Raw genomic sequence first — 13,941 nt, 5'->3', positions numbered from 1 at the left:
AAGTTAAACCCAAAAGGTAATTATTGCAGTTTATTAAAAACTTTATTACAAGGATGTATTTCTAAACAGAATTCGAGATTTTCTAATGTGCTATGAATGGTGAGAAAATGGCATGAGTCATTTTGACAGCCACAAGATATAGGTATGACAAAATCAGCTTCCGGTACACATGAAAAATCACTATCAGATATATTGATTTATAGATTTACCTAACTGAACATCCGCTCTGCATCCTCAAGGACTGATAGAAGCAGTTACATGTGCAGATGCCCAGAGATTCCCACAATGCAAAGCATGTAAATATTTGGGATGGATGACATTCCCTCCAGACATGTCACTGTTTCCTCAGCCCACACGGAGCATACTATAATATGAAGTACATAGGGAAATTGATGGCTGCTATGGGAGTTATTCAATAAACCAGGAATTGAGAAGATTAGAGAAGGGAAATAGCAATTTCAAGGCCAAAACACTTTATGTGCAACGTTTCGTTACTCATTGTGCTTTACAATTGGCCTATGTTTGGCCACGTTACACCTTTCGTTACAGGGTATAATAGACTGATCAGCTACGCTATTTTATATTCTCCTAAGTAATGTCAAACACATATCCCAAGATAAGAGTACCAACACTGAAATTAGAATATGAGTATTCTGAATAAAATTGAGTGATCAGTACTTATACAGATGTAGCTTGGGATATTTGTTCGACATTACTTAAAGGGACACTATAGTCACCTGAACAACTTTAGCTTAATGAAGCAGTTTTGGTGTATAGAACATGCCCCTGCAGTCTCACTGCTCAATCCTCTGCCATTTAGGAGTTAAATCCCTTTGTTTATGAACCCTAGTCACACCTCCCTGCATGTGACTTGCACAGCCTTCCATAAACACTTCCTGTAAAGAGAGCCCTATTTAGGCTTTCTTTATTGCAAGTTCTGTTCAATTAAGATTTTCTTATCCCCTGCTATGTTAATAGCTTGATAGACCCTGCAAGAGCCTTATGGAAGTGATTAAAGTTCAAGTTAGAGATTGAGATACAATTATTGAAGGTAAATTACATCTACTTGTCTATACAGTTCCATGTTACACTGTGCTATATTAATTGTTCTAAAATCAGCTATAAGTAGGGCGGTTTTGGTATGGTACTCTGTGTAGTTTATTTTATACTTCAACGTATTATCTTTAAAAATAAATGTAAAAAAAACTCAAAAGTAGATATATATTATGTAGAAATTCTGAAATAAATATGCATTGTTTCCTACAGATTGACAGTATAATAGACAGACATGTTAGCTCGTAACCAAGAAAAAACGCAGCCATTGTATCTTTTAAAAATAGAGGGCCTACTGCTCTTAACTCACCTTCTCCATCAGATGCTGCGACATGGAGGAAGATTCTAAAGTGTAAATCTGTGAAAAAGAGAAAAATAAAAATGATTGGATGACAACAGCAAACTTTGATCCTGCAATACCCAAGGATTATTCGGTCTATGGGAGGGCAGGGGGGGGGGGGGGGGGAGTGTTGGGATTTTTGTGGAATCATGGCAAGGTGTTTTTAAGTCTCTGTCGTCAACTACCACCAGCAAAACATCTAAAGCAGAAAACGGGGTCCTAATCAGGTAAAGGATATATGGAGATGGGGATTTGAATGTGTTTATGTACCATATTCATGGTTGGAGGGATGGTATTCTGGCACAAATAGGGGGAGAAAGAAGAGTAATTTTTTTTCCGGACAGCATTCATTTACAAAGGACCAAAGCACAAAAATAATATATAAAATAAATGCATGCATCTCTGCAATAAAATTCAAAACAAGTCCCTACAGGGGTGAAGATGTGTAAACACCTGATTTGTATTTTATCTCGGCAACAACTAAAGATTATTTAGAATTATTTGGCTCTGTCTCTTTATTCCAAAGTGCTGTTTGAGAATTTTTATTCCATTGCTTGGTTCACCGAAACTCTGGGCTTTTTGGATGTATCACTCATGGGTTATCTACCAATCTGCATTGATTATACAATGTCACAGGAAAGGACAGAGGGGGTTAGATAGCAGATGGGACAAGTAGCTGTTAACGTGGTGGGAGAGGAGTTCTGATCAATGTCATAGAGAGTAGGTGTATATGGGTATAAAGACACATCGACAGTCCAGGAATTAGACGTGTTCTAATTCTGTCCTAAATTCTTGTTGGGGTGTCTCGAGGACTGGGATTAGCAGAGGTGGTAATAAGAGTAGCAGTTGGTTTGATCTAGATAGCCGAGGCGATGCCAATTGTTATCAAAAGTGAAATGAATTCTGTATGTCCTTTATGAAGCATCTTTATTACCTGAGCAGCTCCAACAGAGTGCGCTAGAAACGGGAGCAAACTTCCATCGCTCACGCACAGACACACGCTGCTCGGGGTCAACACCTGTAGGGAAAGAGACACAACCAAATAAACATATAAAGGACAAGCAACTGTGATGGGAAGTGTGTGAAATTAATAAAATTTGTATTTTTCCACTGTTTTACTCATGCTGGCACGAGTGACTTACAATACGGACGGTAATTAGGCGCAAATAGAGTATTTGCTTTGCAAAACCGACTCCGTATTTGTGTTTGCATGATGCCATTGTTTGTTTAGTCACAGGCAGGTCCAAACGGATTACAGTTTATTTGGATAACAATATTTCTACACGCAAATCATTACATGCAGAGAAAAAAATTTAAATCATGAAATAGCGCAATCACCTGTCTTAGCGCCTGCATGTACAGTCCCATTCTCTGTCTGTCATTCAGCTCCCCAAATCTGGACCGGTTCCATGTAATATGTGCTCCGCAGCTACATGCAGGACGTTCAATCGACAACTGGGTGTGCTCCACCACACTGCTACCGGTCAGAAACAGACAGAATTAGGTGGAAAAGTAAAAAATGGAAGGCCCAATTCTGAGGAATAAAATATCCCACAATCCTTTGTCACAAATTTGTTGGTGAATTCCGTAGGGTAACAGCAGCTAGATGTTCATGCCTTATATTAGTTAAGGAGTGAATGTTTAGGGGTTACCTGGGTTTTGTTAGGGTGTACCACACACAGTAGTCGTCCTGATGAGCAGTTAAGCAAAGCTTTTCATGTTGTGTCACAGGCTTTTCCTCTGGCAGAAAATACACACATTGCATCCAGTGATCTCTCCACTAGAACAGGATTAAGAACAGTTTAGAGAGTGCTGTCTGTAAAATAACCGGTTGCTCACAAACAATGATGAGACCCAGTGAGTGGCCAAGTGCAAATGTACAATCATTGTCAAAATAGCCATTCTGTGCACATGTGCATAAACATGACATAATACAAACATCTGAAAAATATTAAACCATAAACTGAAAACATAAAAAGTATAATTTCAACTTTTTATGATACTTTTAGGAAAAAGTATCATTCAAACAAATGGACATACATGAATGACATGATCACGTCTAATGTTAAACACCCGTTCTCAAAAACAGGAAAAAGGACAGATTCTCCAGCACGCAATTAACGGAGCAGGAAAATAAAATCTGAATTAAACACACTGTACAACAAGGAAGTTAAAAAAAAGTAGACTTCTTTTTCAGAAAGAGTGTAGGGAGGCTGTGCGAGTCTCAATCAAGGGAGGTGTGGCCAGTGCTGCATAAACAAAGTAATAACTAAAAACGTCAGAGAATTAAACAGTGAGACTGTCAAGGCAAGATCTGTGCAGTAAAACCACTTTATCATCAAAAGTTGTTGTTCGCTGTTTTGGTGCTACAGTTTTCCTTTAAAAACTATGGGAGACACTCGGCGCAGTTTTAATGGTATCGTGATTGGTGGAGCAACTTCCTGGTCTAAGCAGTCAAAGGATTTACAGCAAATACATTCATTGTAAAGGGTGAGAATCTAAAAATAATTCTTGGAAATGCAAAATTACATTGAAATGGCACGGTCATACTTTGGAACTACCGTGACTTGCTAGGAGTCAAAGAAGAGGTTCATCCACAGAGCTATACACACAATTTTTTTTTTTTTTAAATTGTACTTGGATATGTATACTTAACATGGAGACGCAGAAAACTCCCCATCTATAGGAGGAGACGTTGATTGGTATCCTGCGGTCATTGCTGTGCATGCCCACTACGCCCCCAGTTCTTCCCTTTGGGGGAAGTATTGGACTGGCTGTGATGATCAGTAATGTTGATCTCAGCCGGTGTTGCGGCCATAGTAAGATGAGTAAGTATATTTATTTTCAAAATTTTATGGAAGCCCGAACATCGAAATAAGTTGTATAGTTATTTTAAGTAAAACGTGTGCTGAACTTACAGGGGCGGGTTGTGTAGCAGGATATGTCCAACTGGGTTTCATAGTGCAGGTTATTGTTCCTTCTGGGTCCATGTCAATGTCCCACCACGAGAGGACCACCTGGGCAGTGCCGTCGGTGATGGGTTCGAAATGTACAGGGTGAGACACTGTAGAGCTACTGATCTGCTGACTAAAATCGACCCTGCATGGGGAGAAAAATGGATGCTGATGTAAGAGGTGACAGAACAGTGCATCAAGATCTTCTACAAATTAAAAAGAATACGCACATGTACAATTTATGTAAATTTACTTTTTATGTGTCTCAGAACAGCAAGCTGCACATAAAAGTCATGTTTAATCCCAAATGTATGACTTGCCTATGCATCATATGTATAAAATAATCACTCTACTGGGCACAAGAGATGAATAAAAAGGCCGGTAATAAAGAATACACATGCCTCACCACTGGTGTTTTGCTGTTGAGGATGTCAAATGTGAGTGGTTTAAAATAAAAGCCCTTCAGTTCTAAACATGCATGGGGCACGCACGGTGTTATTTAAAGGATTAACCTAGGACAGGGTTTAAAGGTTGAATAGGCATGTGCATAATGTACTATAACACTTGGTTATTCTCTATATCTGTATTAACCATTAAGGAAAGAAGTCATTTTTACCGGAAGACGCAAAGACTGTCAGTAAGTTTGGTGAAGTCATTGAGGCTCAGCTGGCTGAGTTGAACGTCACACACAGAGGGGGCTCCTGGGCAGTTCTCCATCTCCGGTGGGGGGCGGATCTCCATAGAATCCAACTTTAGGGGGAATAGCTTGTTCCAGCTCCACAGCCTCCGAGATTCCACAAGCTGAGCATAAACTGTGGCCCTGTGAGGGACAGCCTCCCAGTGATCCTGTGTGTAAAATTAAATATATATTAGCACAAGATCCAGAATATCATCTATACAAAGGTAAGCAGCTTCTGTCCTTAATCTGCATAGCAGGAAGAGCAACATGGGAGATGCCATCACCGCTCTATTCAATACACTTGAAAAGTCACACGCACACACAAAAGATGACAACTACATTAGGGCTCACATTGTTGAAATGTAAATTGTAACATTAGGAGTTTCTCTCAGTGAAGCAGTACGTACATTAACAACTCTTCATATGATGTGGTCAATGTTGTACATTAAAGAATTCTTAGGAATACTTTTTTAGGATTTGGCAGGAGGCAAAGTGCAGGAGAAGTTTTAGTTTTTTCTTCACAGTAGCCATCAATATGAAGGGACAGGAACTGACAGATATATATGGGAAATATTTTTAAATGTAAATATTCAGTAAGAGCCGTACCCTTTCTCCGAAGCTGTGGCCTTACATTTTCTTTGTTCCTTTCTTGCCCTTAATCCACCAGCCTCCTGGTGGATGAAAGATATTCTCTACTGTGTGAGGTCTCCAAAATGTTCACTCGTGCTCTAATCTATAGATCTCATAGTGACTACCTCAACCTGCCCTGTATGTCCATTTACGGATTGTCCACTTCTTTGGATTTTCAATTATACTACGTGCCCTCTCTGTCCAACCACATTTTCACAATTTGCCCGAATCAAAACTTAAAGCAGACATTAAATAATGTTCTAATCCCGTCCCATCCAATCCAGTCCCCATGATTTGAATTGGGGTTACAGTTCTGGCTGGAATTCCGATGCTAGTCTAAATGCGGATTGCATTATGCCACCTTGAGTTTGGTCTTTACTCAGTGCTGCTCTGTCTTTGTTTACAGGCGAAATAAACAAAGGATAGCATTGGTCAAGGCTCATTTAAATGAGTAGCTAAGAGAACCACATAACAGCTGGGAGTTGCGAGTGATAGCGACCTTTCCACATACCTGCATGAGATTATGCTGCGCATGTTCGTAGCTTGGCAAAGCTCCTTCTCCAATAAGCTCCGTATCAAACAGCTCAGTGATGAGGATGTTGGCTTTGTGTTTCATGTCTCCATCTGCAAGATACAAACCATAGAGAACCATGCAATTTACTAGCTATGATACATACTTTGTAGATCTGGGAACATCTATCTAAATGTCAGAATACTTTTGGATCCAGCACACAAAGTGTACGTCAGTTTCTTATCAAAGGTGAAACAGATATAATAATGATAGCAGGCATATAACCAGACCTTAGAATGCCTGGCTGTAACAACTTTAAAGCCTTTAGCTTGAGGAGTATAATGAGATTCGCATTTCAACCATGAGAAATAAAATCAACATAGCATTCATTCATACACAGTTGACTCAATATAGTATTCATTTATTCACACACAGTTGACTCAATATAGTATTCATTCATACACAGTTGACTTAATATAGTCTTCATTCATACACAGTTGACTCAATATAGTATTCATTCATACACTCTTATAGTTTAGGATGACTTAATATACAGGTAATAATACAGGATCATTCCATATGGCTGATATAAAGTTGATTTAAAAAGGACACTCCAATCATTATAAAGATCACACCAAGATGTAGTGGTTATGGTGCCCGAAGTGTCCTGGGGCCTTCACAGCACAGTTTGTCAAAATGATTTGGCTTAATTGGACAGTTTCCAGAGTCTTCTCGAACTGTAGAAGCTATGTGTAAATTGTGTTTGAGATAGGAACTCACTCAAAGCATTTATTGTGTGAGAGCTCTCAGTGGATGCGGTGAGCCAATGAATGAATGCCTACATCATTATCCAACTACTCCTGCTTGAGAAGACCAGGTGCCCTGCGAGAGCCAGGTGAATGTCAAGCTGTGCTAAAACCACCATGCAGATACATTTTTAGAAAACAGTAAAACTGGGGATTTATGAGAATCTTACAGTGTCACCATAAAGCTCACATTTCCTGCATGGACTCTTCCTATTTTTCTCACCTGGCCCCACGGTCACCTCGGTAGAATGCTTATTGATGACTTGTATCTTGTCCCCGAAGCTATTGGTCTGAACAATCCTTACTGCAGCCTCTGCCATTGGCTTGAAAACCTAGTAAGGAAATACAGAAAGGCTGAGGAACCTGCAAAGGTCACAAATGTTTGGTGCAAACAGTAACAAAACATTAGCAAATAGTACCCTTGAATAACAAGGACTGTTGATGTACCAAGGACTGGATTTTATAACCAGGTTTAGTTTATGAATGAAAAAGGGCTCTATACCAGGTATACATTGTTTTAAACTACTTTAGACATGACGCATCTGCCCCCTTTAGCACCATCAATGCACTTGACTGCATAGAACAGGGGTAGACAACATTTGGAATTCTAGATGTTGTGGACTACATTTCCTATAATCCTCGTACAGCCAAAGCTTGCCTACCATTGGCCTAGCACAGGGGTGCCCACAATGTAGATCTCCAGATGTTTAAAACTACAGCTTCCATGATTCTCTCTCATTCAAAAGGTATGCAAAGCATCAAGGGAGTTGTAGTCGTACAACATCTGGAGATCTACCTTTTAAACACCCATGACTTAGAATCATTAATCTGTGATGCAACTGAAAACCTAACAAAAGTAAAAAAAATAATGCTCCATTAAAAGAACACTAAAAGGTATAAATAAATAAATATATTTTTTAGAGTCAGGCCCATTAACGGCCCCCTTTGGAAAAATTAGTAACTCACGGTCACAAACGCACTCTACTCCAAGTGTGCACACAACTTGGTTCTGGTGGTGAAAGGGTTAAAACAGGGCTTGACAAATTTGCATGGAATCTAGGAGCCAGCAAATAAAGTTAGCAGCCAGGCTTTTCAATGTAAAATATGCAATTCTTAAAGGGACTCTATAGTCACCAGAACCACTACAGATTAATGTAGTTGTGCTTGTATCTATAACCTGTACCTGCACACTTTTCAATGTAAACCATGCCTTTTCAGAAAGGCAGTATTTACATTGTTGCTTAGTAACACTTCTAGTGACAGTCACTCAGACGGCACCTAGAGTGCATCCTGGGTCAGTGCTGTACAGTGCGCAGCACCTATGTTAAGCGTCTCCATGCTCTGCGTGGAGGCTCTAAACGTTCCCCATAGAAATGCATTGATTCAATTCATCTATTTGAGGAGATGCTGATTTCCTATTGGAAAGCATTGGATTGGCTTAGATCATCAAGACTGATGATCAGTCATGGAGGCAGGGTCAGCTGCCGCAAGACCAGCACAGCTGCTGTGAGTAAAAATCCCTTTCCTTTGTGAATGGAGGGGAACCGGTCACCTAAACACACCCACTCACTGATAAACGCATGCACTCACTGACAGACAGACACACACACACTGACAATGACACACTCACACATTAATGTGACCACCCAGCCTCCCTACCTTTTGGGAGAGCTTGAGTGGTTCGGCTTTCCCTGTGGTCCAGTTGGGCTTCAGTCAACTCCCTGCTCTGCTCCGTAGAACGCTGTTTAGTGATGCCGGGGCCGATGTTCTGGGTCCCGGCATCACTAGAGGGCGTGCAAGGGAGCAGAGCATGGAGGTTACAGCTCAATCTACCTGGATCCTCCCATACGTGTGCACGCCCACCCACGATCTCCCTCAGCTGGCTGGCAGGCCGGTCGCCCCGCACGCACGGCAATGCTCTCCCTCAGCAGGCCGACAGACTGAATGCCCATGCTCTACCTGAGCTGACCGACCGACCGCATGTCAGCCCATGCTCTTTATGAGTCGGCCGGCCGCCTGCACTTATAGGGAGCCGACCACCTCGGGGTCTAAATGGGCCAACAAATCCCAGGCACCATGACAAAAATCCTTTTGATCTTGTGCGTCAAATTTTATTTTCCACTTCAGGAACAGCATGGTAAGTCTAAGCATCTGACCAGGAAGGCTTTTCTCACCTCAATGGCATAGCAGAAATCTGCGCCGGCTGTTAAAGCCATCATTGAAAGAAGACCAGTGCCTGTTCCAATATCTAGAACAATGGCTTCTTCACCTCGTTCCTTTACTCTCTGTACTGCTAAGCGGATCCCCTGATAGTATTTCTGGTTCTGTTGGAGAAAAGAGCAACCTTAGCAGAATGTAGATAGTATGTAGATATGAAGAGCCCATATAGATTACAAAAAGGAAGCATGCTATAATGTGTGTGTTCTCCACACTGGGTGGTATTAACACAAATTTCTAGAAGTTTATTAAAAAATAATAATTTTAAAAAAATCAGTTTGTTTACACATACCCGGTCTTTATCATGTAGCATGTCAGCATATGATGATCTAAAAAACAAAACAAAAACATTTCCTTAATAAAAAATATAAAAACCGTTCCGACACATTCTACAGGAGAAGGTATAAGATGAGAAGGAAGATTAAAAGGATAACAAAAGCACCAAAAAAAACCAAAAAACTTTTTATGAACAATAAGGTGGTTTTGGTATATAGATCATGCTCCCGTTGACTCACTGCTCAGTTCTCTGCCATTTAGGAATCAAAACACTTTGCTTATGCAATCCTAGTCACACTTCCCCTGGCTGTGACTTACACATCCTACACAGCCTCCCAAAATGAGATTTAATGTTTATACTTCCTTTACTGCACAGTCTGTTTAATTTAGAATTTCTGATAGCCTGCTCTGTTAATAGCGTGCTAGAGCCTGCAGGAGCCTCTTGTGTATGATTAAAGTTTAATTAACAGAGTAGGAAATAAAAACTTCAGAAGTAAACACACTGCGATGTCACATCTAAATGGAAATGAAACCAATTTGTTTCTTGCAGGCTGTGGTCAGTCACAGCCAGAGGAGGTGTGGTTAGGGCTGCATAAACAGAAGCAAAAGTTATTTAACTCCTAAACGGTGGAGTATAGAGCAGTGAGAATGCAGGGGCTTAATCTATACACTAAAACCGCTTCATTAAAAGGACACTCTGGGCACCCTGACCACTCCTTGAAGTGGCCTGGCTGCACTGTTCTTGTCCTCTTAGTTCTGCAGCTGCAAACATTGCAGGGTGGAAATATCCTATTATGGTTGTCAACCAGCCAGCCACTGAAGGACGTCCAGTGTCTTCTTAAAGCCCATTAAGTCAATGTTTTCCTATGGAGAAGACCGAATGTGCACCTGCACGCGGGCAATAGGTTGCCAAAATAAATTAAATTCATGCAGAAGGATAGTCATTCAGTATAATCTACATGATGCTTAGCCACGTTCTAAGATATAGTTTCCAAACAGCACTAACCTGGCAATCTCCTGATGGTAGTCATAATGTTCATCTTCTTCCACCCAATCAACAGCCCCCGTGGTGGGGTTTACTCGACCACAGAAAATCTTCATGTCAATAAATATATACCTCAGTGGTAACCTGTGGAAATAACAAATATCAAAAAATTTAGATGCAGGCCCATGCCTCCAGAGAAGAAAAAAAAAAAAGCAAAATCCATAGAACTGTACCACGCAGAAGTATGTACCATTCACAAAGGACAGAACAGAAGAGTGATTAACATAGGCAGCTAATGCTGCATGCTAAATGTTATTCACTGATCAGCCACAACATTAATATCACCTGTCTAATATCGTGCAGGTCTCCTGACGCTGACAAAACAGTTCTGATGAGTCGAGCCATGGACACAAGACCTGAACATGTCCTGTGGTATCTACAGATCCTTCAAGATCTCCCAAGTTGCCAGGTGGGGCTTTCATGGATCAGATTTGTTGTTCCAGCAAATACAACATATGTTCAATTGGATTGAGATGTGGGGAATCATGTGGGGAATTTGAGATCAAGGCAACACCTTAAAGGAACACTATAGGGTCAGGAACACAAACATGTATTCCTGACCCTATAGTGTGTAACCCACCATTTAGGTGGCTTACCCTCCCCCCCCTCTAAAAGTTTAAAACTCACCTTATTTCCAGCACCGCGCGGGTCCGCCCCCTTTGTGACATCAAAATGGGCGATTCCAATTCTTTTCCATAGGGAAAGCATTGGATTGGCTAAAATCAGCACAGTGCGAGGCCAAATCCCATTTTGGCCAATCAGGACCTCCTCATAGAAATACATTGAATCAATGCATCTCTGTGAGGAAAATTCAGCATCTCCATGCAGAGCGTGGGTGTATGGCTGGCTGTGTGTATGGCTGTCTGTGTGTGTGTGTGTGTGTCTGTCAGTGAATGTGTGTGAGTGTATGTCGGAGTGATTCTGTGTGTCTGTCAGTGTGTGTGTATGTCTGTCAGTGAGTGTGTCTCAGTGAGTGTGTGTGAGGGTTTCAAGGAGTAAAGGGAGAATCCGCTTTTTTAAGGTGCGGATGGGGCCATTGGGGGTATGCCAGGGTCGGACTCCAGACACTACTTGTTGGCTGTTTTTTGTTTAAACAGGGGCAAGGGTTTAATAGACGGGGGACTGGGATGAGTCGTCTAGCTATCACTACTTGGCCCATCTCAAAGTCATTCAGATCTTTACACTTGCCTATTTTTCCTGCTATTAATACATGAAATTTAAGAACTGACTGTTCACTTGCTGCCTAGTATTTACAACCCCTTGACAGGTGCCATTGTAACGATATAATGGTTACACCTGTTAGTGGTTTTAATGTTGTGGCTGATCAGTGCATTTGCAAGTAGAATGAATAGTACTTACAAAGGAAAATCTTATGGTTCAGCTTATTCCCAGAATGGCACTTTATTCCACAGGAAGTTCTGTTTCATCCCATAATCCAGTGCTGTGCTGCAGGACTTTATGAAAGTAGAAAGTAAAAAAATAAATAAAATAAAGCTACCTCTGTAATGTATATGAAACTCCCAATCAGTGTGCAGGCGATAGCAGGTCAGTCTGTACTACTGTATTCTCTCAAACAGAGACCACTCTGACACTAGCTTTTTAAAATAACATGTTTCAACTCAGAAAAATTTTACCAGCCACTAGCAAGACATGTATGTATGTATGTATGTATGTATGTATGCATGAGCTGCCCTGTATTTATGCGGCCCCATGGGCCGCGGTGAGGGAGTGCCCAGCTCCCCGCAGTGATGCAGGAGCCGAAATTTGGCGTCACTCCAGCACACGAGGGACCTGGGCAGGGAGAGCTTACACTCAGAGCTCCCTCACTGCCTGTCCGCCCCCCTGCCCAGCAGCCCCACTAGGATCCCAGGTAAGAAACCAACACAGTCTGTTTGTATGGCTGTCTGTGTGTAGACGTGTATGGCTGTCTGTGTGTAGACGTGTATGGCTGTCTGTGTGTAGACGTGTATGGCTGTCTGTGTGTAGACGTGTATGGCTGTCTGTGTGTAGACGAGTATGGCTGTCTGTGTGTAGACGAGTATGGCTGTCTGTGTGTAGACGAGTATGGCTGTCTGTGTGTAGACGAGTATGGCTGTCTGTGTGTAGACGAGTATGGCTGTCTGTGTGTAGACGAGTATGGCTGTCTGTGTATGGCTGTCTGTGTATGGCTGTCTGTGTGTATGGCTGTCTGTGTGTATGGCTGTCTGTGTGTATGGCTGTCTGTGTGTATGGCTGTCTGTGTGTATGGCTGTCTGTGTGTATGGCTGTCTGTGTGTATGGCTGTCTGTGTGTATGGCTGTCTGTGTGTATGGCTGTCTGTGTGTATGGCTGTCTGTGTGTATGGCTGTCTGTGTGTATGGCTGTCTGTGTGTATGGCTGTCTGTGTGTATAGGTGTATGGCTGTGTATATGTATGGCTGTCTGTGTGTATAGCTGTGTATGTCTGTCTGTGTGTATAGATATATGTCTGTATGTAACGGTGTATTTTTAGGTGTATGGCTTTGTATGTCTGTCTGTGTGTATAGCTGTGTATGTATAGGTGTATAGCTGTGTATGTCTGTCTGTGTATATATAGCTGTGTATGTGTATGGCTGTCTGTGTTTTTAGGTGTATGGCTTTGTATGTGTAGGTGTATAGCTGTGTATGTCTCTCTGTGTGTATAGATGTATGTCTGTATGGGTGTGTTTTTAGGTGTATGGCTTTGTATGTGTAGGTGTATAGCTGTGTATGTCTCTCTGTGTGTATAGATGTATGTCTGTCTGTGTGTGTTTTTAGGTGTATGGCTTTGTATGTGTATGTCTGTCTGTGTGTAGACGTGTATGTCTGTCTGTGTGTAGACGTGTATGGCTGTCTGTGTGTAGACGTGTATGGCTGTCTGTGTGTAGACGTGTATGGCTGTCTGTGTGTAGACGTGTATGGCTGTCTGTGTGTAGACGTGTATGGCTGTCTGTGTGTAGACGTGTATGGCTGTCTGTGTGTAGACGTGTATGGCTGTCTGTGTGTAGACGTGTATGGCTGTCTGTGTGTAGACGAGTATGGCTGTCTGTGTGTAGACGAGTATGGCTGTCTGTGTGTAGACGAGTATGGCTGTCTGTGTGTAGACGAGTATGGCTGTCTGTGTGTAGACGAGTATGGCTGTCTGTGTGTAGACGAGTATGGCTGTCTGTGTGTAGACGAGTATGGCTGTCTGTGTGTAGACGAGTATGGCTGTCTGTGTGTAGACGAGTATGGCTGTCTGTGTGTAGACGAGTATGGCTGTCTGTGTATGGCTGTCTGTGTATGGCTGTCTGTGTGTATGGCTGTCTGTGTGTATGGCTGTCTGTGTATGGCTGTCTGTGTATGGCTGTCTGTGTGTATGGCTGTGTATATGTATGGCTGTGTATATGTATGGCTGTCTGTGTGTATAGCTGTGTATGTCTGTCTGTGTGTAT

The 13,941-nt window shown here is 41.8% G+C and overlaps 1 protein-coding gene across 2 annotated transcripts in view; it reads right to left on the bottom strand.

Annotated features, from left to right (window-relative positions):
* Positions 1-13,941, bottom strand: part of PRMT7 (protein arginine methyltransferase 7) — a 32,304-nt gene that overhangs the window by 17,321 nt on the left and 1,042 nt on the right. Inside the window, exons 2-13 of one of the 2 annotated variants that reach the window (XM_063438697.1) lie at positions 11,871-11,965; positions 10,473-10,595; positions 9,483-9,519; positions 9,148-9,297; positions 7,197-7,305; positions 6,168-6,280; positions 4,964-5,193; positions 4,312-4,492; positions 3,046-3,173; positions 2,732-2,870; positions 2,328-2,411; positions 1,364-1,411 (exon numbers count right to left, since the gene is read on the bottom strand). In XM_063438697.1, coding sequence (XP_063294767.1) covers positions 1,364-1,411; positions 2,328-2,411; positions 2,732-2,870; positions 3,046-3,173; positions 4,312-4,492; positions 4,964-5,193; positions 6,168-6,280; positions 7,197-7,305; positions 9,148-9,297; positions 9,483-9,519; positions 10,473-10,567 — 1,314 coding nt within the window. In that variant the 5' untranslated portion in view covers positions 10,568-10,595; positions 11,871-11,965. The remainder of the gene's footprint in view (positions 1-1,363; positions 1,412-2,327; positions 2,412-2,731; positions 2,871-3,045; positions 3,174-4,311; positions 4,493-4,963; positions 5,194-6,167; positions 6,281-7,196; positions 7,306-9,147; positions 9,298-9,482; positions 9,520-10,472; positions 10,596-11,870; positions 11,966-13,941) is intronic. The other variant, XM_063438698.1, reaches the window with a different exon arrangement.

Source organism: Pelobates fuscus, chromosome 12 (assembly GCF_036172605.1).
Source record: "Pelobates fuscus isolate aPelFus1 chromosome 12, aPelFus1.pri, whole genome shotgun sequence".
NCBI lineage: Eukaryota > Metazoa > Chordata > Amphibia > Anura > Pelobatidae > Pelobates > Pelobates fuscus.
Note: the sequence above shows the minus strand (reverse complement) of the source record. Positions and strands in the feature narration are given on the sequence as shown.